This window comes from Dermacentor silvarum, chromosome 4 (assembly GCF_013339745.2).
Source record: "Dermacentor silvarum isolate Dsil-2018 chromosome 4, BIME_Dsil_1.4, whole genome shotgun sequence".
In the NCBI taxonomy this organism is placed as follows: domain Eukaryota; kingdom Metazoa; phylum Arthropoda; class Arachnida; order Ixodida; family Ixodidae; genus Dermacentor; species Dermacentor silvarum.
Window position 1 is genome coordinate 102,355,229 of NC_051157.2, and position 27,129 is coordinate 102,382,357.

At 46.0% G+C, this 27,129-nt stretch overlaps 1 protein-coding gene across 1 annotated transcript in view; it reads right to left on the reverse strand.

Annotated features, from left to right (window-relative positions):
• LOC119448799 (Down syndrome cell adhesion molecule-like protein Dscam2) overlaps window positions 1-27,129 on the reverse strand; it is a 117,351-nt gene that overhangs the window by 28,965 nt on the left and 61,257 nt on the right. Inside the window, exons 3-5 of the mRNA XM_037712014.2 lie at window positions 10,934-11,095; window positions 9,618-9,773; window positions 8,298-8,600 (exon numbers count right to left, since the gene is read on the reverse strand). Coding sequence (XP_037567942.1) covers window positions 8,298-8,600; window positions 9,618-9,773; window positions 10,934-11,095 — 621 coding nt within the window. The remainder of the gene's footprint in view (window positions 1-8,297; window positions 8,601-9,617; window positions 9,774-10,933; window positions 11,096-27,129) is intronic.

Sequence of the window (27,129 nt, forward strand, 5' to 3'; positions counted from 1 at the left end):
TTCTTTGTGTCTGATTCAGCAAGGACAACTGATTTGAAATCTGAGACGTGGACGTTGCAATGCGTCATCTTCCATAATTGCACAGTCCACCATGCCCATATAAGCGCCTAAATGCAGCGTACTTGTGTCCTCTATATTAAGGTTGTCTCGAAGTTATATATATATATATATATATATATATATATGATGACGGCTCTGTTGGCACGACGTTTATTCGGCCCGAGTACTCGGCAGTGACTAGCAAAGGCACACACCCGATGATGGTGAGTACACAGAACTGAAGACGAGGATCGAGCAACGTAGGATGATGATGATAATGTACAGATGACGAAGAGATGAGTAATGCATGCCCACACTAATCACCCCCCCCCCCCCCCCCGTGGAAGCGGCCATCCTGGCCGCAGGTCAAGGCGACTAAGAACGCCGCGTGAAGGTTTTCATGCGGGAGACATGAATGACCTCGGAGCTGTGACAACGGCGGTCTGTTGCGGCGACAGCAGGAGTCACGCGATAATTGACGGGCGATGTCTGCTCGAGGACTATGTAGGGCCCGATGAATCGCGGCTGAAACTTGTCACATAAACGAAGCGTGCGAAGGGGCGTCGAATAGGAGTATTTCGTCACCAGCTCGGAAGGATACAACGCGATGGAATGTGTCGTAAATGATCTTCCGGTCTTGTTGTCTGGCCGCTGTGCTTACGCGATCACGCTGGCGACACTGGGCGAGTCGTGAAACGAATTCTTCGCTAGACGACGTAGATGGGTTGACAGGATATTCGAAGAACGGAACGTCTAGAAGGGAAGTAGGCTACCGTCCGTAAACTAGGTAAAATGGCGAGTAGCCGGTGGTACGCTCAACACTCGTGTTGTAGGCGAAAGTGACGAATGGTAGAAGCTTGTCCCAATTCTTGTGATCAGGTTGAATATATACGGCGATCATGTCGGCAAGCGTGCGATGAAATCGCTCTGTCAAGCGGTTAGTCTGTGGGTGGTAACTCGAAGCTGTTTTGCGGGTTTTACCAGAGGCGCACAGGACTTCGTTTAAAAGTTGCGAGAGAAATCCCTTTCCCAGGTTGCTTAGCAGTACCCGAGGAGGACCGTGGCGCAGAATTATAGCTTGAAGGACGAAGTCAACAACTTCCGAAGCTGAGCCAGTGATCGCTAAGGTTGTCTCAAATTATGGGGTTTTACGTGCATAATTTGAGACAACCTTAGCGATCACTGGCTCAGCTTCGGACCGTGGCGCAGAATTATAGCTTGAAGGACGAATTCAACAACTACTGAAGCTGAGCCAGTGATCGCTAAGGTTGTCTCAGCGTAGCGCGTCAGGTGGTCGATGGCGGTCACTATCCATCGATTGCCAGCTGCAGTAACAGGAAGGGGGCCGTAAAGGTCGATACCAACAACCTCAAATGGTGCGTTGGGACACGGAATAGGCAGTAATTCGCCGGCAGGAGCAGAGGTTGGGAGTTTGCGACGCTGACACGGAGAACAGGAACCGACGTACCTTGCCACACTAGTAGAAAGGCCAGGCCAATAGTAACGGCTTCGAATGCGATCGTAGGTTTATATGCAATTGTTGGTGTATATATATATATATATATATATATATATATATATATATCCTGTATCCCTTTATCCTACAAACTTAAGAGCTTGAAACGAATATTGGAGCACGAAGCTCAATATGATTCAAAACTACATACGTCAGATTCATGCCTGCGCTACGAGCATTTCCGCAGAATTTACTTATTTCGCGCTCGTATTGTTAGGCACCTATGGGCTTAACGCCAACGAAATCGAAGGTATGTGCTTAGTCCTGCAAAAATAAAAAAAAACAACTCAAGAACACGTTATTCACCACTCCTAGCTTACCCTCCCTTTAAACTGTATTGTACGTGGTAGATTTGGTTTTCCTCCACCCGGTAGGTGAGGCTCCCGATTATCAAGCCTCGACGCTGAGAACGTCACTTGCATTATTGTAGATGACGTGAAATCGGCCTAGACGACCCGTCGCATTCCTGCGAGCGTCAGCACTTCACGGGAGTATCCCACGCACAAATTTCCACACCGTAAAGGGGGTTTATTAATTCGGGTCGTAGAGCAGCAGCGCGACAAACGCAGCACCAGCAGGTAGGGCGTAGCCGGAGAGCGAACTGGGTACGACCCACACGATGGCGACGGGGCTGTTCGGCGCGCCTATCTTCCTCACAGTCACCCCCAATATGATAAAGCAGCCAACCTGGCGACCTATAGGCAGCGTTAAGCGTTTCGTAGTATGGCTTGAGCTGGTCAGGGTGCACATTCTCTCGCCCGCGACGACGGATATCGGAAGAGCGCGATACGGGTTCTACCACGTAATTAACTGGTGATGTTTGCGCAACCACGCGGCAGGGCCCGTGGTACTTGGGAAGGAGCTTCGACGAAAGGCCAGGAGCAGCAACAGGCGGGACCCAAAACCACACGAGGGAGTGGATGGCGGGTGGCTACGCGTTGTTTGCGTAGTTCATCGAAGCTTTGGCAGAAACTGATGAGTTCAGACACTGTTGCCGGATATTTCGCCTACAGCATCTGGAAGGCGTCGTCTTCAACGCCTTTTAAAATATGCCTGACCTTCTCGGAGCCAGCCATTGCGACGTCAACGCGGTTAAAGAGGTCAACAACATCTTCTATGTAACTAGTAAATGTATCTCGGCTCCGTTGCGCATGACCCCGCAAACGTTGCTCGGCGTGATACTTGCGAACGGCGGGGCACCCGAATACCTCCGTTACGCTAGCTTTGAAGGCCGACCACGTCGTGAAATCACGTTCGTCGTTTCGCTGCCACACGCCGACGATACCGCTCAAATAAAACGAGACGTACGACGTAATTCAGTTCTTGGGTGCCGTGTCAGTGGTTGTGGATGCTCACCCGCTCGTAGCCAGTCTTCTACGTCATGATCTTCTGTATACCGCTGAAGATAAGCGGGTCGCGTTGTCGTAACGGGCCGGGCCAGACCAAGGTATTCACTGGAGCAGCGGCTTGTGGTTGTGGTGGTCCTTCTTCCGGCACAATGAAGACGGGATCTAGTGTCCGGTTGCAAAGTTCAAGATTTCCTGTAGTATCCGGCACCTCCACCGATTGTAAAGGGGGTTTATTCGGGTCGAGAGCAGCAGCGAGAAACGCAGCACCAGCAGGTAGGGCGTAGCGAGAGAGCGAACTGGGTACGAGCCACACGATCGAAACGGGGCTGTTCAGCGTGCCGATCTTCTTCCTCACAGCATACTATACATGTCTGTGCATTGTGCCTTATTCTACTCGTTAGCTATAAGGGGGCCCTGACATTGTTGGAAAGATATTGGGCGCTGCACGTTACTTTTTTTCTATTTCTTATTTCTATTTCTGAGCTTGGCAAAAGCCTTCGTCGATATATTTTGCATTTTCTCAAAAGATTTACTGAATCCAAGCTGGAAATAAATCAACAGAAACAACAGAAACTACTCAAAGAATGACACAAAACAACGGGAAGGTTATTATATTTCCTTTATCAGCCACGTGGCTGCACAGCGCTGAAGGTTTCAGCCTAGTCGTTAGTGCTTTAGCTTAGTGCTTATGTTGCTACTTAAAAAAATGAACGAATAAAATAACCCCTTCCTTTTATCGCGCAATAACAAAACGAATAATGAATAGCGCGTTGAAAAACGATTAGAAGACAAATGTGGTACTAAGAAAAGCCTACACACATATCATCTACGGTTAGTTGTACGCTATAAAACATTTGTTTTCTCAACATCCTAAGCCTCCTCAAGGGCGGGCACCCTAAATTGCTCTGATATTTAGATTTTAAGCAAAATTGAGTGGGGCGAGCGAAAATATGGCTCAATCGTTGATGTAGATGTTCGAGAAGTGGTGTAAAGGTCAAAACGAACGTGCTGCTGATACTAGCGCTGCAATGATATCATGAGGTGCAGGGAGCTTTTTTCTGAAAGATTTTTTTCTGAAGCCTTAAAAGGGTTGCTCGACAAAAAAAGTGAAATTGCGAGCTCTAAGGTCGAAGGGGCAAATGGGCCTTAACATTGCTTGAGGCACGTGCGGTGAACTCCTAATTTGAATTAGAAACATGCTAAGTGATGTACTGAAAATACCGCAAGGTTACGGCTACAATGAATATGGAACACTAATTATTGCTGTTTAATTACATTGTTATTCCTGATTTCCCATTATCTCTGATTAGGCTCTTTTGGTTCCCGTTTTGGTTTTAGGCGTTTTGGTTTCCGCGAAATATTGTACACTGTTCTGGAACTTGTGTTCTTCTTTGTTCTTTCTTATTTCCAAAGTTCGTACCGTGCTGTATGTACTGATTTGTACTGTGTAGCTTGCCTGCCCCTCTGCGTATAGCCGGAAGGCCTTGAAGGTACATTAAATGAAAGGAAGAGCGGTGGCTGAAGAAATGAAAAGTATTTGAACCACGCTAGTCGTTCTCAAAAGGATAGTGCTTTGGACGGTAGATTTCAAGTAACAGTAAAACCGATTTGGAAACCGTAAGTGGAAAAAAGAAAACTTGAGCTGCTGTGTTATATAAATTTATTTGTTTCGTTTCACATATTTCATGTGTTTCTTTATGTAATAAAGGATTCAACTTCAAAAGCATTTGCCGACATCGACTATTTTGAAACCTGTGATTTCCAGCTGTTGCACATGTTGTAGTATTTTTGTGTTTGGGCGTGCTTTGATATCAAACGCATGAAACATGATATCCGCTTTAAGGTTCAGCTGGCGCTCGTTTATTTTGATCAGCAAGGGCACTGGCTTACAAGAACCTTTGAAGATAATCAGTGAATCTGAGCAGAAAATTTATTACAAGAAAAATATGCATTTTGGCAAATACGACCACACGCTGGAATAGAGTCCAGCAGCAAGGAATAATAAGATAAAGGTGAAATGTTTATGAACAAAATGCCATGTAATGGTGGTGTGGATTTATGTTTAGGAATGTGCGCGATAACTGTTTATATGGCGTGTAAATGTTCGTGCAGTGTTTAGTCGTCTGTGCATTTTGATAATGTCAAAGTGGTCTTAACCAATTATTTACCGAAGACGATAAATGCATTTCACGTTAAAATACACTATGTCAGAAATACTTTGCAGCAAGAAGTACTTCAAGGCGTTCAGCCGAAGCGGAGTTACTTGGAATCAACGATCTCCTTTGATTCCCTTCGCTTTGCGTTGCTTGCGCTCTTTCTTCAATGCCTTCGACTGCGAAGCCCACGGTGGAGCGGGGTGGTGCCAACAACAATCCGCCTGCAGAAGTCACCATGGCGAGCAGTTCAAATTTGAATTTGGATGTTCACGTAGAAGCCACATTTTGGCGCCTACGACGCGCCAAACTTGCGCTTGAGTTCACGGTGTCTACGGCCTTTGCTGTGCTACAGTACACTGGACAGCTACGCGCGGCTATATTGTCGCGCCAACCGGCATGAGAAACACATTTACTTTCGCACTTATCTCTACGGGGATCATAGATTTTCCCAGGGTCGAGCAAACTTCGTCTTCATATTCGCTCGTGCCAGTTCGTCGGCAGCGCACACGTCGGCTAAGCGATCGATGCCGCACTCCGGAGTCGCGTTAAAAGGGTTCACAACGTAACAAGCACACCCGTTACGTTAGCTGAAGTTTGCTTGACCCTGGAAAAATGTATGATTGTCGTAGAGAAAAAAAGTTGTCGCAGTTTCACCTGAAAGGCGAAGCATCAATTGCGATAGCAAATTTGTAGAGAGCTATACGGAGTAATGATAGTAGCTTTATCAGCTGTATAAACTTGGACATGCAGCAGCACCGGCAACACGCAGAACTGTTGTCGACGCCGTCGGCGTTTTGCCCACGTTCGCACAAAATGCGTGCGGCGTTGGTGACTGTTGCCGGAGCATCTGATATAAATAGGTACTTGGTGCCGCACAGACAACTTCAAGCTCGCTAAGCGCTGCCACACCCACCGAAGCAGAAGAAGCCGCCATTGCGTTGGCTGTGGCCTCAACTGACGCCTGTATAGTTATGAGCGACTCCAAAACCGCCATAACAAACTTTGCGCGAGGAATAGTGGCACACACTACACTAAAGCTCCTACAGTCACTACAAAACAGTGGAGAACCACGCTCAGTAGAGTTGATATGGGTCCCGGCTCACGCGGGGAATCCAGGGAACGAAGCGGCCCACCAACATGCTCGAGGATTCGTCAGCCGAGCGGTGGGCCTCCCGTACCCGGAGACCTCAAACGAAGTCCTGCACTCATATCACGACATAACCCAGTACTACCGTCTTATGCGACACACTAGGCCCGCACCACAAAGTAAACTAAACAAGCGTCAGGAGATCACCTGGCGCAGGTTACAGACATACTCATATCCGAACCCCTACGTATACTCTTACATTTACCCAGATAGATTAAGTCCATACTGTCACCTGTGCGGCGAGTTAGCTACGCTCAGTCACATCCTCTGGGACTGCGAAGAGGATCCCCCTCCCCCCGCTCTCCTGGCCTCTCCCTCACCTTCATCGTGGGAAGGAAGTGCTGCTTAGCTCCAGTCCGGACGTACAACTCCGAGCCGTGGAGCGAGCCGAAGAGGTCGCCGTCACGCATCGCCTGGCGGCCATCTGGCCTTCCTGAGGAGCCCATGAACTAGCTCCCCACTCTGACGAATAAAGTTGTCTCTCTCTCTCTCTCTTGGTGCCGCAGCTAAACGTCCCCCCCCCTTCCCCCCCCCCCCCCCCCCCCACGGCCTTTCGTGCGTCAGAAGAAGGCGCGTTTGCTCTACATATATGGTGATTGTAAAGGAGGAAAGACACGCCTACTTCTGCAGCCCTTAAGGGAGCACGGCACAGAACGCGCGTTTGTTCTCCGCCGTGCGTTCACTCCCCGTGAAAGCGCGCGTCCCTCGCGCCCTTTCACTCGCACATACAGCGTTCGGCGGCGCGCGGCGACGATTTCATCTCCATTGACGTCATACGGAACCTCACGGCGACGGCGACGGCGACGCCGACGGCAGAAATCTGCTTTGGAGTGTCCATATAATTGCTATCGCAATAATAATGAGAAAATAAATGTGGCTTCTCATGTCAGTCGGCGCGAGAAAAGCCGCGCGTAGCTATCTAGCATGCTCTATCTAGTACCTTGACGGCGACACACTTGTAGGGCGTGCGAATCGGATAGCAGACGACCTGTTCCTCAGAGGTCGCCGCTCGGGCCTTGAATCACGTCACCCACGGATACCATTCAGAGCACGCGGTTTTCCACCCATTTGACCAGGGAAGGGGAAATCAGGATGGGGTCACATGAAGCGCAGAAGAATTTTTTTCTTGCCTCTTCCAAGCCGCAGCAACAGTGTCGGAGCACCCGAAAGCCTCTGCGACGCAATAAAATGATTATGATGATTTATTGGCTTAGGTTTGAAACTGGGGCGGTGACAAATAGTCGCCTAGCCTGCTTGAGTTGCTCAATTATGCTATCCATGTTTTTATTCCAGCATTTTTATATACATCTCTTCAATGTTTTTTCTCTTTCTCGAAATTTCTCTATCTACCTTGTACCGCTACCTATTCCTGTAACAGATATGGTCGTATCAATCTCTTCCCTGCTCTATTTCCGCCAATAATTTAAACGTCTCTTGCTTTTCTCGACAGCTGCCCGGAAGATGCTTCCGTCCACTTTAAATCCAAGCGCTTCTCGGCTTCGAGCGCCGCGATGCGGAGGAGCCAGCCACGCCCACCGGTCAACTTACGCTCTCTCCGTGCGAATGGGGCGGCCGGGGTGAAACCTGCTAGCGCGCGCAAATTCGGAGGCCATGACGAATTTATTAAAGTATAGCGATTTTAACAAGAGGCAGTTGCGGTTGGTTACCCTGCACGGAGGGAAGGGGCCCGGAGATAGATAAGAGAATGATTGTATAGGCACACAAGGCTAAATAAACTGCGTACAGAAAGAATCCCGCGATATCACGCAGACTATACATATATATAGGCCCGTATAGCGTAAAACCTGATAGGCGCAGAGGTAGCCTTGTGTGCGGAGTTCTTTTGGAGGCGCTGGCGTAGATCGTTCTTGGCCTATAGAGGATAATAATTGTTGCTAAATCCGCGCACACTTTAAGTTATTCATCAGCCCTGCGATGTTGAGACTTTCACAGCTTTTCAGCTTCTTTCAAGCCTTTCGAGTTTTTTCGAGTCTTTCAAGTCTCACATAGCTCTAGCTGTGTGTGTCTTTGCTGCGGAATACCCCACCATTTGGATTAACGTCCTCCGTTTGCCAACCATTGCCACTCACCTGTGACCAGGACCTGTATCTCGTTTTTTTCCTCAGCGCCTGCTCCGTTGCTGACGACGCACACATAGGTGGCACTGTCCTGAACCGAAGCCCGACGAAACACGAGCGTACCACCGACGAGCACGATACCCGGCTCGGTAAGGGGCAGCAGTGGCCGTAGTCGAGCACCGTACTGGCGGTACCAGCGATAAGAAGGCTGTGGGTGGCCCTGAGCCTCACACGGCACGAACACTGCTGAGCCTTGCGGTCCTTCTACCTGGCGGCTCCAGTGGATCACCTTGGCCGGGATGCTGGAGTGTGGCTCTGTCAAAAGACAAGGTGGAGTCGATGGTAAACGCATACTTAGGAAGAAAGCGTGGGAAGATGTGATAGAAAGGGAAGGACAAGACGACACGAACGCCACTCACAGGTTACTCTCACTCAAGGTGGCGGTAATAGTAGTGCAGGCTTGAAAGAATAAGCCACCACGGCGCCAGCATTTCGATGGGGGTGGAATGCCAAAAAAAAAAAAAACGTGTTCCTTTCACTGGGGGCATGTTAAAGATCCCCAGGTGGTCAAAATAATCTGGAGCCCGTCACTATGGCGTGCCTGATAATCAAATCGTGGTTTTGATTCCTGAAGCCCCAGAATTCAAAGAATAAACCACAATGCGTAGCTTTGTGTTGGGTTTAGTTTTTGCATTAGCAAATGGGCGAATGTCATGCGCACAACTCCATGAAATAGCGATACTGTAACTACTTCTTCATCACACGCCAGATATTTTGTACTATCTGTTAAAAATTCAAAAGAAAACGAGATCTTCACTTCATGAATAAATCGTAAGTGTTGTTTCGGAAGACCACTTGCATGAATAAACCAGTGAATGAATCAATCGAAGGATTTGTGGTTTGGAATTGGTGTACTCCTGTGTAACTCGCGTATTACTTTAGAACTATGGGCACTTACATAGTCATCGTTCTTGTTTATTGTCTTATTGTTGTCTGTAGCATAAGTGCCGAACCAAGTTTCTTAATGATAAGCCGACATTATGCTTTGACGGAGTGTGCAAACTCGGACAGCGCTGTATACTTATTAAGACGGGGCACATACTCTGGTACTCATCTTCCCATCCTTCGGTAATGTTGCGTCGTAATCTAGTCGAAAAGTCTACGTTTTCTCAGATCCCATGGCCCTCAAACTTTGAAACAGAAGAAACATTCTTGTATGCTTTCATTAGTAGCCACTGGCAAAGGATGCAGACGTTCTATGCTTGTATAACATACAAATCATGCAAAACAAAAATAGACACTTCTCAGTTACGACAGAACGCAGTCTCTTACCAGTGATCACAAGTTTTCCAGCCGTGATGCTGCTGACTACGGCACCGGTGAGTGTGTCCTTGGTCTGACACTGGAACGAGTGATGGCTGTCTTCGGGCCCTGCACGCCGAACGTGCAGCTCTCCCGTCGTAAATGCCACGTACTTGGAATTCTCATCTGCATTATTGCATACAAAAAAGAAAAAAAGAAAAGGCACCCTTTAAAAAAAACGACCTGGTGAACGTCAGCCGCGAAGGCTGCAATCAAGCCTAAGCTAATTCGCACGTCCGCAAGCAACTCGTTAATATGGCGGGATTCGTGAAAGCTTAGAACCTCGGAAAGTGAGACTAATTATCGCTCTGATTTTTTCCAACCGAGGAAACATCATGTTCTCTTCTGCGATAGAAAGCAGCACCGATGGTTTCGTCCGCGTGGTTACCTTAACGCTAAATTTCTTTCCTAGCGCTTCGTACTTTTATTCTGGCAAGCCCGAATGGCTGGTAGAAGACCTTAGCTTTCACGGTTCTTGCTATTTGTGCCAAAGCAATTACTGAAATTAACATCTCTGCGCGTTCTTCTTAATTATGCAAATGTTGCAACTGCTACCGAAAATCGATGGAAAGGAAAGCAGGCGGGGGTAAAGTAGCAGCGACAGCCCTGCTAGCTGTAACAGATAATGGCTGCCAGCTTGCTTTTCCGCCTATCAACTCCACCAACTGGGTGGCTGGTTATTAGAGCAATGCGCTTGCTTTCCCAAGTTCACGAGGGTACTCGATATCTTGCTAATTACATAAAGTATCGGAAACCATGTTGTAAAATTCTAACAGTGGTCTGAGGGGCATCATGATGTCGAAAGGATAATGTGCTAAGACGAGTCTGAACAGCCGACAGTGGAAGAAATATAGGCAAATGACGTTGCTGACCAACAAGCTTCATTGAATACAATTCTGACTATAACGGCCCTTTCTTGCGGCATTCTTTACCGTCATGTAATGTGGAGAAGTTCCGTACAAATGGCTGCCATCATATGAGCAGAGCAATCTTTCCGTGTGGAGCCTATGCCATCGATTTGGCAGCGTGGAATCTCGTATACATTGAAAGTCTGCGCGCGGATATAGCCTTGTTCCAATTCGTCTTTGATGTATAGTGCCTCTCCTCGCATGGCGTGCTGCGGTTACTGCCCGGCTTCATCATCACTCACAGTGTTATATAAATGATGTTAAAATTACTTCCACACACTCGCTGAAGATGGTTAGGTCGATTGTACGTTTAGTTATTGAAAGTGAGCTCCAGTGCCGTTACCGTATACTGGCGGCTATTGTGTAATTTTTACTTGCCTGGTATAGCTTGCACTGAAATGATGAAGCCGTCGCTGCGGACCCATGACGTCACAACGACGTATTCTCTGACGTAGTTCGGAACGTGGCACCGAAGGACGCCGGTGTTCATGCGGATTACGAAGTCGTCGTAGACGCGAATCTCGTACTGCTGCTGCACCACTGCGAAGAGAAAAAAACAAGACCAGACCACTATCTTTAGATATACCACAGCAATGCTTGTAAGATTCCTAACAGTTGGCCGCTGCACCTATTTTCGCTACAAGAAAAAGAAACGACTCTGGGTAATATACTTGACTGCGGTACATAAAAGTGGCGATATCCGCAAGGAAACATTTTCATACTAACAATGTACTTGCTCATATTGTATCCAGCCCAAATGGACATAAAAGCAGATTCTAAGTACGTAGAGCAACCACTTTCAACGAGCACAGGAAGGCACAGGGCTACAAATCGAATACATCAACCATTAGCACTTCAGTAAACTAGACAAATAAACATTCTTTAATGGTTGCTTTGCCTGGTCATACGTCTGGCATTACATTCTACTCTAAGTTACGATCGGGACTGTTGAAGTGACGCAGTTCTATACCGGGGGTCCCAGCTAACTTTAACCAAGCTGTTCAATGAAAAAAAAGCACGGTCCAAGATACAATTATAAGCACTACGATGTTCAGTCGTCAGACCTCTGGCGACCGAACACCGTAGGTCTTAAAATTTTGTCTTGCAGCGCGTTATTTCCAGCTTTCCTTCCCTCGTTGAAGAGCTTGGATAAAGTTCACTGGACACATAAACATACAACATGCAGAAGGACACATAATAAACATGCAACTATCCGCCACGGTGGCTTAGCGACTATGGTGTTGCGCTGCTAAGCACCAGTTCGTGGGGTCGAATCCCGGCCACGGCGGCCGCATTTTGATCGGGCGAAAGGCAAAAACCCCATTGGTAAAAAACACAGCGCGAAAAAGACAGGGACACGAGAGAGCGACACGCACACAGCGCTGCTCTCTCGTGTCCCTGTCTTTCTCGCGCTGTGTTTTTTCCAATGAATCACCAACACGCCCAAGCTTCCACGCAAAAACCCCCTTGTCCCGTGCCTTGGGGACACGTTAAACATTATCCTGGTGGTAAAAATTAGTCCGGAGTCCCCCACTACGGCGCGCCTCATAATCAAATGTGATTTCGGCCCGTAAAACCCCATTATTCACTGAACACGTAACTAAAGCGTTCAGTCGAGGCCAGTGCACGTGGACATAGCAGTAGTGCTGGTATAGCTTTTCCAGTGCAACGAAGACACTCTCACTCTTCCTCAGTCCGCGGATTACGGCAACAAGGAATGGTTGGATAAAATCTCCCAAGTTACGTGGGCTCCCCTTTTTTGTTGTGATAAATGCACATGTGTCTATGCGCTAGTGCCACTTTCCCGGTTCAAGAAGCTATGCTAAATACTGTTTGATGGTTGATTGGTGAATGAAAGCTATCACAAACGAACACTGTTGCCCGACAAAAACGATTCTCCGCCATCTGGCAGCAAACGCCTGAATACCACAACGTACACCACGTTGTGTTCGACCAGAAAACGCGCGCCGAAATGCTGTTGCGAGCCGTGCTGCGAGAAAGCAAGCTACCCTCTGAACACATTACTAATCGCGTTAGTGACAGATTACGATATCAGTAGAGATATTCTCCTGGAGCTGCTATCCTAGCTTGAGCCGGAAATATAATGACTCAACGATGTATTTTCGACCCCTCTTATATATATGGTCCTTCTTGAAGACGTCATGCTACTTGCGCGGCGTGTTCGAAATATGTGATAAGGTAATCCCTGTTTATTGTGCTTAAATGACTCCAATTTAAGCGCGGACATGTTCACAGCCGATTGCAACAATACTAGTGTTCTATATAGTGTGTCCCTCACTAATATTTTCATACAATCTTTTCAAGCAATCTTTGTCACTCTCCTTGCTTTGCGAATTCTGGTTATTGCTGCCTTACTCAGTAAAACAGAACTTGGGCCAGGGAGTATGTGCCCCAATAGGCAACTGGCTTCTGGCTGCTTGCGTAACTGCCTGGTTAGATGGTATGTGCCATTGCGTGCATGCCCGGATATAAAACGTGCTACTCACATCTGTGTTGCCGAGTACACGACTTGAGTGACTGGGCATTTGGCACTATATAGGCAACAACCAGCCAACTGTTGTCTTGCCGATGTAGGTGACAACCTGGGCAACTAGGTACGTGCCCGACTGAGCAACTTCGTGGTAGTAGCTTGTCTTGCCAAGTAGCAGAACTTGGGCCACAGGATATCTGACACTAGGGATGTGCCTATAGACAGGACTGGGCAACTGGATGTGTGTCGCTGTATATGTGTCCAGATAGATAAGCTAGGCCACTCGGTATGTGCTCTTGGCTATGTGGCCATTCTTAGCACATGTCCCAGAATGGCTTTGTGCTAATGTGGCACAAGGGGTATATGTCCCTTATATGTGTTTGGATATGTGTCGTACATTTCTATACGTGCAACTACATAAAAATTCTTCCATCTTCAAGAGAGAGAGAAAATGATTTAATGAAAGGCAGGGAGGTTAACCAGGTTCCATCTGAACCTGGAACAAGTCCTGGTTCCAGGAACCAGTCCTGGAACCAGTCCTAGAACCAGTCCTGGTTCCGGTCCTGGAACCAGTCCTGGTTCCTGGAACCAGTCCTGGAAGATGGAGCCAGTTCTGGTTCCATCTGCAAGTACCATGCATCGCCTTCGTCCTCATGACGCAGACAGTGAAGAACTAGAAGCCGCGAGGCCGCGCTCATGTCAACGGGCTACTGCTGTCACCTCGCTAACTCAAACAGGCTACGCGCCATTGAAATACCAACTTTGAGTTTGATCTGAGTGATCTTGCTTCTCTGCCTATAACATTGCTGCGTTGGAGGCCCAGTGCTGCTAAGAAAGTGTTCACACAAAAATTTTCTACAGCACTGTTTATTAAGTGAGTCCATCAGTTGTGATCTCATATTCATGCCTCTGACTGGGCCAGGCTGGAAGACAGCAATTCTTTACAAATGAACAACTTGCACAGATCTCGATCGGCTTTCCTCATGCACGACATCGCTCAACTATTGGAATAAATCTTTTTATGGAGAACAAAGCCTATCGAAGGCAGAAAATGTGTACTAATCAGTGGGATAGTGTATACTTTAAAATCTTTTATTATCTTTCATTTGTATTCATTCTTGGCTGTGTGTCACGGTTCCTAGAGAACTCCTACACGCGTGCCTATAAATACGACGCAAATCATCCAACCCTTCCTGCATACCCAAGTACCTCCTTTGGATAAGGTATCATCATAAAAAATAAAAATTCATTTCGGAAACGCACGCTAGGAAACTCGTTTAGAAAGCGCTTCAGTAGTCATGATGAAATCCCCAACTTGTTTTCGCCCTATATCGGCTAAAATAATCCTATGAACATTACCTGCTCATAGAGAGAAAGCCTCAAATGACCGCTTTCAATTTTCAACGACAGTTTAAACGAGCACTTTTACGCCCTAAAGAGGAGTCAGGGGTTTCGAAAGAATGCAACCCCATAAAGTGTGAAAAGAGGTGTTGCAAACGTCTATGAAACTAAATGTGCGAAAAAAAAGCAAGAAAATAAGTGGCAGAGATCAGAATGTTGACGAAGGCCACAATAAAAAATAAAAACGAATTGCCATCATCACCACCGCAACAACAAGATCAGCAATTTCTCCAGCCATCCACGCGTGTCTCTCGCCTTTCCCCACCGCGACCTTTGTTGTCTTCGCTTGACGCAGAGGAATCTCCAAGCCACGCTTTCTGCCAGGGTTAATGAAAAAGGCTTCCAGCCAATGACGGAATTACTACGTGCACGCTCAGGCGACGACAAAAAATAACAGAAGGTGGAAGTTGGGTGGAGAGGGGAGGAGTATGCCTCAGCCATTTTTCAATCGAACAACCTCATTACAGCGGGCTTTGCGTCGGGCGTTCGTTTCGGCACCCAGGGGCTCCCGAAATGCGATCCTAGTAGCCTGGGGCGAGGCGTGCTCTGAATCCCAAGAGCAGGGAGACGTTGCGCTCCGAGACGTGTTCGTGTGACACAACGTGGGCAACGCGGATTCAATTAGATCGCCGCTCCGGGATGAAGGAGGCCGAGGATTGATTTTCCCCCAAGAACTCATGGTGGGCAGAACGCGTAGATGTATCTCTCCGAAAAGCGGTGAAATAACTAGTGGAAGCACTGAAAACATCTAAGGCAAGAAAATAAAAGGATAAAATGCGCCAACTGATCGATAGGAGCTACGCTCAAACAGGAGGTCACTGGAGATTTCCGCACGTGAAATGAGATGAGAACTCGTCGATGCAGATCGACATCACTCGGGTACCACGCTCAAAGAGGGGGACATTTACATCAGAGACAAAAAGTATACAACGGTACAAATTCTGTTGATGCATCTGTATTTCCCATTTAGGCATATAGGCTGGCGAAAAAAAATATAAACTCTGAGGAATTCTATTTTGGTTCAGCTATTGGAAATAAAATCGAAAACGAGGGCAATTTTGACTATGAACCGGGAATAACATTCATTACTGCACCGAAGACATCAACTGCATGGTCGCGCGCTTAAAGGTTCTCCGCGAGAATAGCCTTGCTTCTCTGTACCAGTGACCACTGTAGTAAAAATCCGCGTCGTCTTGCCACACAGCCCGCGCTGTGCTTAGATTACTCGCCACTATGTCGCAGGTACCTTACTGTGCAGTAGCTGGAAAAAGTTAGCCATTGCGCATGTTCCCTCATTATCGCGTCGCACATTCTCACTGATTGCACATAAATTTGAGTGGCTCTCGTAGCTCACACTACACCGCCTGATTTTCTGCTACTATTGCGCAGTCCGCTAAAGTGGAAGTACCTGCAGTGGCGCAAGCGTCGCAAACGCTACAGTAAAACACAAGTTCGATGTTCCAGACAGTGCAAGCGTGAGCTGTGAAAGAGTTAGCCAATGGCTCGTACAAGTGGCGCGACGGGGGGCTCCACTGACCTGACGCAATATTTTTTCAACACGACCGATGAGCGACAGTCGGCCAACATGCACCTGCGGCCTAAAAGCAAAGAATGTCGCTCTTAAAATGCTCTGAGGAGCAGGGGGGGGGGGGATTTTCTTCGTTATTCTGACATAGAAGCTAGCGTGGATTAGAAACAGGCGTCGAAGAAAAACACAGTGAAAAAAAAGGAAGCACGTAATCACGAATTCAAACATATAGAAAAGCCACGGTGCTAATTTGCCTCAAAGCCAAAATAATGTGAAGGGGCGGAATAGACCGGGAAGAATATTAGGTGCTTTCACTGTAAGTCTTGTTTAGTTGCCTGTCAAGTTGCCTGTTGGCAGCAAAGCTCGTCCTACAAATATATTTCTGCCATCGCCGAGCCCATTAATCGTTCTCGAAGTCTAAGCACGCAACGCTTAGACACCCTTGGGGTGGGCAGGATTGAAGAAAGCCAGCTGGCGGGCTAGCGCCGAGGCGCCATCATTTCCGCAGAAACTGCAATATGAAGCCGGCTTCGTAAACAAATTATTCCCGCTCTTTCAAATTACTTCTCGTTCGAATGACACATGCTTGAGCCTGAGCAACTGAATACATTTTAACTGTAACACTGTCATCAAATCCAAGAGACCTGTACAGTAAGGTAACGTTAAACGGCTTTATTACGAAAGTTTCAGCGAAACAAAGCATCACGGAAGTGAACACCAGAGTTGAACTTAGAGACTCTGTAAAATGAAATGTTACCACACGCCAAAAATTGCACAGTCACAATATAAAAGCTAAACGGCCATGGCCTGTAACATGGAGTCTTGTCTTATAGGTGGTCCTGGTGCTTCTGTAGCCATGACCACAAATACACTGCCATCCTTTCACGCGGAAGCATGAGAACTCAATACACACGGCGGTGGTCTAACTTTATTTAGTCTGTCGGCTTCGTCCCCCGGAGGCTGTTACTCTTGTCTGTTTACACCCGCACAAGCCGGTTGGCGTAAGGGTGACAGGATGCCGGCAGAGACGGGTGTACAGGATGCCCACTTGAGGCTCCGCCATACGGATCCCGTCAACTGCCTTCTTGTCTCTCACAATGCTAGTACCACGCCATCGCCAGCCCCGTACGTTTAGTTCCTGTCGTAATCGGGAATATCAGCGGCAGATCGAGCTGAGAGGAGGGAGGAGAGAAGGGAAACGGCCTGGCACGTCCCAGGTGTCCCATAGCTTGAAACGAGGCTGGGCCTTCTCTTCGCTACCGCCTGTAGCCTCTACATCGGTGTTCCCTGCGATGGGCTCGCTTTACGACGCTGTAAATCTCGGCGATATAAGCGCGAGAGCTGGAACTGCTGGTGCGTGGTAGATGGGACAGTGGCGCCGGACAGTTGCTGCAGTAGTAGGAACCCCAGGTGTACAGAGAGTACGCGTTGCCCTCCGGACGAGAACGGTTCAGTTTCTCGTCGGCGAGTGTGTGAAATATATAATGTTAGGAGGAGGAGAACACGAGGAAAAAAAAGCTGAACTCACTGTTCGGCCAGTGAGTTCAGAAGGAAAACGAAGCGAGGAAAATCAGTGGGTAATGTGGTAATGCAGTACCTTCCTAATTGCGAGAATTTTGAGATCATGCATGGGTTTCGAATCTGATGAAATGTCCGCTCGCCGTCGAGGCGGCGATACGTGGAATGCTGGTGGTGAAACTTGTCTGTGAAACTGTATACTTCTTTATGTGTACTCGAACAATTCGAGGCACTTTTGTTTCCACATGCAACTGTACGCATGTTCATCTTAATTATGTTCCTGGATGCATGTACCGAGTTTTGTGCTAATGCTGACTGACTGCTTTTGGCGACACCTATGTGCCGCATATTGTTACAAATTTCTTGACAATATTTCATTTGCCAAGCAGCGAGGAGCAGCTGTTACCACTTGAAGGAGCCAACCTTTCGTATTACCTCAAGTCAATATCAATAATAAAAAAATTGTGGAAAGTGTGAACGACCAATGGAATATGCATCCAGCCTTCGTCACAGCGCACGGGGTCTTGCGACGCAGCTTACGCCCCCTAAAAATACACGCGGAAAGGATGAACAAATGAATTAAATGTAGAAAATATTGTAATTTTAGTGTGCTTCTAATTTGGGAACGTAAAATCTATAGAGTGATGTGCGCCGTTAGCTGGGTTCTAAATCCTCCCGAAACCCGAACACAACTATGGCACAAAATCAGTGTTCAAGGGGATTTTTATTGTCTACTGTTATGTTATGAACTTAAAAAAACATTTTTTTAATTTAAGTAGCCCGGTTAGACGCCAAAAACTGCGTCTCCATGCTCGTTAAAAAAATTACATCTCCTCATGTTTGCTATAGTAAAAACTGCATTTCATTTCTTAAACGCCGAGATGATGATGGAACTACGTGTAGTACATTCCCATGTTGCTGCCGCGTCGGTATTGTCACGCAATCTCAGTTATTGAAGAACACGCCGTAAGGTTGCTTTCGGCCGTCTTGGAGGACACAGAGGTCTATGTCAATTGAGTGTAAAATTCTTCGAAGGCGGATAAAAATATGAGTAAACTACTTCTTTACACGTACACCTGCACCGTATACATGATACCCAGAAAGAATATTTTCCGTAATCACTTCCGAGTGATTACGAAAAAATGACGAAGAAAATGTGCAACACATTGTACAACAGGCGCGATTATACTTTTGCCATGCCAACAGAAAGCTGCTTCGACCTTGGTTAGTAACCTTAATATTTTCTGGGTCGGAATTTTGTAGCGATGCCTTATGCCTTATTCTATACTTGTCTTATCATCCACCGCTCACGGCCGGCTGATCCCGTTGATAACGTGAGCGGACTGTCGCTCTGACCAGTGACCAAGCGCGAAAAGTTCGAAAAGGCATTAGCATCGAAAAGGCATCGCTAAATATACCGGCCCTGGGTGTACTGTTTCCTGCAACATAATGCGTCAAACTGTTGGCTCAGAGCAGATTCTGAGAATACTGTCATTTGCGGTCCACAGGTGCATTATTCTCCAATATGCTTTTTCAGAAGCCATTCTGCGTGGGCTATCTCAATTATCATTTTGCTTTCGCAGGCTTCCTAACCTACAATAAGCTTTCTGTTTGAAAAAAAGCTTCTTTGCCCTTATTATTTTGTCAGGTAAGTTTTGGCCTAGCTAAGCTCTATATCAGCTTTCACACGATGGATATACCTATATTTTACACAATCTAAGTGATCTTTCCTTTGAATTATGTGACACTCTCCTCTTGGTAGAAGCGAACCAGCTGCGGTGACCCGGCTTAGAAACGTACGTTCTTTAGAATTGTTGACTTTCTAAGGAAGAGCGCAAAACAGCGGCAATCTATTACAGCCATGCATGTAAGCCATGCAGCTGTCGAACCTCAACCTTTCACCAGGTGTAGAGTTTCACCAATAGATTAAGGTTCTCCCGAAAGCGCATTTTAAGATTCCACCGAGTTGCGACAGAGAATGTTTGCGAAGGCGAAACACGCAACTAATGGTCGGTAACGGAAGATGGATGCCACGGTTTCGTTCTCTGAATATCTTTAGCAACGAGTAATATAGCCCCACGGGACTTCATTTGCGAAGAAAGTATCCATTAAGAACGGGGAAAGTTAGCAGAAGGTAGCAAAAATCTACGCACCGAAAGCGATGGGGCGATTGAAGTGTATGCCGCGATTCTGGACACGCACTCTGTAATTAACGGGTGCACCTTCACTTAGCTTCTCGCTGTGCAGAGTCTAGCTATCGGGTAGAAAATGCGTTCTTTTTATTTGTCTGTGGTACACATAGCTTTCCGGCAAATCCGAATCACGCGTGCGGGTCATTTGCACCTGTTCGACTTTGAACCGGTACTCACGCGTCATCCTGCACCTGTTTTGGAAGTTTTCTGTTCCTTGCTTGGTTGGCCTTAAACGGTAATCAACCGTCTGTCCTTGGGCTTGCCATGGATTTTGTCATGGTGATAAAGAACACCCGCACGGCTTGCTCGAGCCTCCTAACAGCATTAGTCGCGAGGCTAACGCATGTGTTAAATTCTAATCATGTGAAACTGAGCACTTCCATATGAGGCCAATTTCACTTAAGATCAACGGAAATGGAAAAAAACAAATACATTCAAACAACTTCATTCGGACTGTCTATCATTTTTTAAACCTTTCAATTAGGTGTGATATTCCGTCATCCATCATTTGGTTATTATACATATTGTTTTTCAGTGTATTCAGCGTTTTTTTTTCTGAGCACGTTTCATCACTCGTGGCGCCTTAATTAGCCGATGTGTTGTATGGGAAATGGTGTAACAGGAAACATGTCCCCCTCCCCCCTTATCCAACGACCCCTCCCCTCCCCTACTCATTCCCCAGGTAAATCTATCTATCTACTACATTCAACCCACGCTCTCCTTCTAATCACCAACAACCCTGCAGCTCTATTTGGCTTGCGTCACTCAAAGGTATAGCCCTCGTTCTACTGCAGGCGAACGGTCTGGCAGGGGCCGTTGCGCCACATTTCACTTCCAGGCACCGTGCGCTCGGAGGGAGGTCAAGCTCCTTCGATTTGCTCGGTAGTTCGCTCGGTACTTCTTTCACGGAACGGGCACTGTTTGAGCACGAAGCCTAGCTAAACTAATTTTGTCCCCCAATGAACGCCGAACACGCAGACGCGGTGCTTCTGTATAATGCTCTAGCGCGACGTCAGCAGCGCTTAAAACGAACACCATCAAGGATGAAGTTTGTATGTACGCTTGACCCCGGTTGCGGGATTTTTGGTTTTATCCTCAGGGAGGAGACCACTTTGCCCCGGACAAAGTTTGCAAATGGCCTCTTCCGCGCACTGCTCGACGTGTACTTGAATTATTTTTTTATTGGGACTCTGCCTCCGCTGTTAACGCAAGACATGGACGAAATTCAACTTCCTTGTCGTACCAATTTAAGAGCTGTTCCGCTACCTAGGCTACACTGTTTAGCAGTAATGGTGTGACTGAAATATAGGCAACTCTAGCGTGCTATAATGAAAGAAAGAGTAGGCGATAGGGTCTTGGGTATTAAAATGTGTACTTGTTTCTCTGCGCGTAATGTAGCTATCCCTGGTCCGCGTTTCTCAGCTCAGACGCCATATCTTCAATGAGGGCTCAGCGTAATAACAAACAAGATATGTCTACATATTTTTGTTGTTCTATTTAAGATAAGAAACTACTGCAAGGTGGAGTCCAAAAATGTGTGTTAAGCAGTAAAACTATCTAATTTTTGCTTACGACTGACTGCATCACTGTTTTCTGTATATTTCGTCGGAGGGAAACTAGTTCAGGTTTTCTCACCAATAAAATGAAGTACTCTACATGAGGTTACGCGTCAAAAACAGTTGCGAGCGAAAATTTCGTGTTGTGCTCGTTTCCTTTATCAGAAAGAGTAGCAATGCATGTTTTATCGCATATAGAACATGCCGGCAGAGCTGCGAACATTGAAACTTGTAAATATCATTTGGACACGAGACAATAGCGGGCGTACTAGGTATTTATTTGAAGTTTGCTTTGAGCACACGCTATTTGTGAAATACGTGCGCATTTCAATAAACTTTATCAAATAAGCTTTAGCTTAAGCTTATTTATAAATAAGCTTTTTATAAAGCTTAAGCTTTATAAATAAGCTTAAGCTTTATAAAATAAGCTTTAGACACAGCGCACAGGCAGCGGCAGTGAAGTTGGAAGAGTAGAGACTGATAAACAACGCATGGTCTCTTATATTACCACAAGTCTTCCGGCGACTCTACTGTTGCTGATTTTGCCGGCTTCAATGTCTAATCTCAATAAACTTCCTCAAAGCAAACGCCCCCTCGTGCATCCTTTCACCGTGCAAAGGACTTCGAATAGCAGGTTCGGAAAAAGACGCGCGAAATGTTTTCGCTGACAGCATTTTTCCAAAAACTTCACGCAACATTTGCAAAATCGTAGAACGACCCTAAAGTTGTAAAATTTACTGAAAAGTCAAGAGAGTTGGCGGGTATGATAATGACTTCCAAAGGGATTTACTTCAGTGTAAATGTTCATAGAAGTTTTATTTTAAGCAGTTCCGTTAGTTTTGCGCACAGATACTTTTGCATTTTTAATGACTCGGCCCATCGCACACCCACTTACATGAGATTCGGGTTAGTGAGCATTTCCCAGGTTGTCCGTTTTTGTTCGCATATAGACGTGGCACGAGTTGCTAATCCCGCTCACTGAGTGAATAAATTTTCAAGTTTATGTCAGATAACCAACTGATTCTACCTATAGTCAAGATTTTTTATAGTTAGCCACACTAGTACGCACCTGCAAGAATGTTGTACTTTGTTTGTGTCTTTGGGTATGCGGGCATCTTCGCTGCAATTACTCGATTGTTCACTTTGCGTTCATTTCATTCCCATACAAGTAAGATTTTCAGGAGATGAGTGCAAGTGTTGGTTTACTTGATGGCATTATTAATGCAAACAGGTTTCTCAGCAGCAAAGAGCACCGAGTGTATGCAAATGAAAAGCTTCGAAATTATTCATGTACAGGCAAGGTATGCAAATTTAATGCTTGCACATAGAGCGTGCAGTGCACTGAGCAAGGCCCAAAGGAAAGTGCTCAGCACAACTACGGACGGCAACTGGAATATTTCTCGGAGATTAACGTCGCCTAACAAACATTTCTGTGTGACTGCCACAGAAAGAGAACAAATAGCAGAAAAAGGCATCTTCACTTTTATTTAAAGTACACTGCGCTAAATAAAGTTTTCGTAATCGCCTTCCGTCACATGTATTATAAGAAAAATGGATGCAGCGGGTCGTGATGGTGACTGTAATCAATTAAAGAACATTGCACACAAGAAATAGTGTACTCTACGCTGGGATAGTCGCACAGCTTCCCCGCGATAAAAAAAGGACGTTAAGAACTTTAGAAATAATTATTCCTCAATTTGTCCTCAAAATACTGGCAGTTGAATTCACGATTGTAATTAATTTGATGTTTACTATATTTAGCCGCCTGTGAAAGCTTCCCGAAATTGCTGTTTAACAACCCTGGCACACATCCTAAATCAAGTTTTGACAACGAAGTTGTCGTATCTTTGCCCTTTACGGAGACAACTAATAACGCAAGTAACATTTTCCTGATCCCATCAGGTGATCCCATCAGGTAGGTGAACAGGTGGAACTAAAGAAATGAATTTGGAACACATTGGAACAAAACGCCAAGCACTACTGCCAATTCGACAAGTGGGGAGGTGCGGAGCTAAATAGAGTTGCGTTGATTTATCGACCGACTAACCAGTTCGAAGAGTAAACAAGCAAAACGGGTTGGATGAATGGACACACGCATCTAGCCCTGTCGTGAATCGAACAAGGGGTCCCACGTCGTGGAGCTATTTGTGACCTGTACATCGTTATCGACAACCATTAGCGGCCTGTGCAATAAATTCTCACGAGCACTTTGCGACATATTTTCCGCGATATCATGCGCGTGAGTTGGGCTTTGCACGTACATATACCAATAACGAGAGAACATGTCCTGTCTTCGACTGGAAATGAAGACGTTGTAATGATAATAAAGGCGTACATTGCGTACCTAAAAAAGTAAGAGTATTGATCTTAAGGAGCCGTCCGTGGAGAGGGTTTTGACCGTCTATTCTTGATGAACACGTCAAATATTGAGGTGCCCATGTTTACCAACCAACCATCTTTTTTCTTGGGGGGGGGGGGGGGGGGGTTAGTTTTTCAGCAAAGGGCGCCCATGATTACACTGCGAGTGGAAATGCCGAAACCTGTGATTATTGAAGTAATTGGTGATGTATCAAGTGTCGAAAAAAGCCAGCAATTGATTGAAAAGCATCAATATTGCTTCCATCGCAAAAACAGGACGCATCAGAAGCACAAAGACAATCAGGGCAACCGCAAACTGAATTTTTTATAGGTAATGACAACAATTAAATGCGAAAAGAAAAGAGCGAACGAGCGCTTGCGCACACTCACATCAAAGTATTTGCGAGCAAATAAATCTGGCACGCCAAAATCATCCCAATCCAGGGTGCGACAAGATCAAGAAAGTAGAGTAGTTGGCTACTAATATACAGGATAATAATACTGCCTAACCAATGAAAACAAGACTATTGAAAAGCAACACGATACAAGAGATTTTAAAACATATCAACAAGTTATGCGATCATTCTAAGAAGAAGGGAAGAGAATAGCACCTGCATAGCGTACAAATAGTAACTAATGGGCCGAACAAAAAGCAAAAACCACTCTAAGCAAACGACGAAAAAATAAATTTGTGAAAGCCTACTACCCGAACTATGCGGTTAATAACTCTATAAATATAAGGGATTGTATTCAGACACAAATCTTTTGGGTAGTATATTTCATTCGGCGGTGGTATTAGTGCCCTGTGTCTGCCCTGTTACTCGTCGTTTGGTACCGTGCATATTCTGGCGCTGTTTCTTACTTGATGATGAAGAAGCAACTAGCACAAAAATACGTCATTACTAGAAAAAAATTGTGGTTAAACGCGTCGGCAGTACCATGGAAACATTGGATGTTCAGGGAATTGAAAAGCGCCCATAACTGAGCACCAGAAGGAGAAGAAGAGCACCAAGTAGATTTTTAACAATATTTTCTGTTATGGCAAATAGGCAGGGCCACGCGATTCTGCGTCTGAATGCTAAAGGAAGGAGTCTGAGGGAGGATTTGATGACGGTAGTAATACTAGGGTGGTTATCAAAGCTAAAAGAGGTAAATCGGTATGCTCGATTTTGTATTCATTCGAACGTGTTAAAAGTTAACAGTAGACATGTAGGACAATTTACATACTTATTGGTCAGCGCGAGAACAACTGAGGACACAGAGGCAGAGGGACACAGGACGAGCGCTGTCTAACAACTCAAATTTATTCAGCAAAAAGCTTGAAAAAGAAAACACACGAAAATACCAACAGCCTGCGTGCGCAGCAGTTCTAAATCACGTGTAAATAGTTATTAAGCCAGTGCGTTTCCCAATCTAACAAAACAATTTAGAGCTCCTGATTTAGAACTACACATGACTTAGAAGTCGTGCGCATGCTGACTGATGTTTTTTTTTGCGTGTTTTCATTTTCAAGCGTTTTGATGAATAAATTTCAGTTGTTAGAACAGCGCTCGTCCTGTGTCCCTCTACCTCTGTATTCTCAGTGTTTTCTCGCGCTGACCAATAAGTATGCATATTTTGCAACTCGCCCAACTTTCTACCTTTCTGTAGGACAATATAAAGCGCTATTATCAGTCTTCCAAAATTATTTTTTTTTTGCTTCATTCAGCCATTTTGCCGGTGATGCCTTCTGGTTGCTGCCTTGCTGAGTAGACACAAGTCATTATACACTAGTACATTACTCATTATAGTCTCGTTTCTAGGTGACGCTACGGCGCGCCATAGATGACATCACATTGCTGTCGCGGCTTTCGCTTTCTTGCGGCATTGCTTCCACAACAAGCAAAAAAGTTGTTTTATCGCGCTTATAGATTGTGTCATTTGCAACAGTTGCACTGGCAGAGCGGTGAACCTGAACAAGAAGTCTTGAGATGTGATTGAAGAATTTTAAAGTGCCAAGCAACAGAAAAATCATGAGAGACACCATAGCGGAGAAAGAACCGGATTAGTTCAATTATGACAAACGGATTAGTTAACGTGGGCTGAATGCTTGGTGCATGAGTGCATGATTGCATGAATGTTTGGTGCATGAGTGCTCTTTGCATTCTAAATACAACGTAACGCTGCCGCCACGGATGTAAATCCAACGCATAACCTGCTATTCATGTCGAAACGCCTGCCTACAAAGCTGTTCAGGCGGTAGGACTGAACAGCTTTGTACTAGGCTGATCAATAGAATAATATTTTCTTGACCCTATTTATTTCCTTCTCCTATATTATACCTATTTCTACAGGCGAGTTCTGCTGATGACGCAGGGCACGTGTCACTCGTGACTGGCGAATCACGAAAAGGATTTAAATAGAAATAAAATAGCTTATTGAAACAGTGGACCAGTTCTCCATTCGTTGATTTCTCGCGATCTTAATTTGTGCGCGCTGCGAAGCTCAATGACTCTTGTCTTCAGCGAGTGATGTACTTCAACGAAAATGCCAGGTTCAATCGTGTTCAGCGGGTGGGCCACGAGTTACGATGGCTCTTGCACAAAGCAAGCCTCCTTTCCTCCTGTCACCGTGTATTCGCGAGTCGGTCCTGTCAAAGGTATACTAAAGCACCATCTGGCACACGACCGTGTAGAGACCGTCAACATAGGACCACAAAACACATTCGTTCACATAAAAGGATAGGAGTCGTGGTTCAGGGAAGCTTTCAGTTTTGTATACCCCGCAGAAGACCGGCGCTTATATCTGAGAGAGCCGTACACAAGCGCGACAGGCCGAGACGTCCGTGTTCCGACTTCATTAATAACGTTGGACCGTGCTCGTTAATTAGCCCCAGCGCAGTATCGCGTTGTGTTGTGCGAGGGGCTGTCGCCGTTGCCTCTGCTGTGACCACTGCGCATGCCCACACCAGAGCGACACCGCCATGACTTCACCGACGAGAGTGGTACATAGGAAGGAACGGAGCGTGTGTAGTGCTTATATTACTTAATTGCGTTTTCGGTTTTCCAGTGCGTGGATTCTAACCAAATTTGTTGGACGTCACGTAAACCAGTGAACATACGTATATAATCATTTGCATTGCATGGCAGATCAATATAGGAAGTGCGTTACGCTTTTTTTTTTCGTTGTTCACGTGAATTTGGGACCGTAGAGGAGAAAAATAAATACTTGTACCCGTTTGGACTTCACCCAACTAAGAACGAACAATTAAACGAAGAAATCGATCAAACGATTGGTAAGCGACACAGTGCCCTCGGGTGAAAACAAGTACACTTTAATTCTCACTTTGCTTGTTTGATACACTAAATGGTAGGAGCCGTTCTCGAGACACGGATAATTCGTAAAGAGCAATTCTAGAGCATGAGCTTTTCTTTCAATACGGGCACAGAGCCACAGACTCTATGCCCGTCTGCGCCATAAAGAAATTATGGGACTGCTGTAGCGGTGATTGAGGTACACTTTTATTACCATATAAATGACTGTTAGTACAA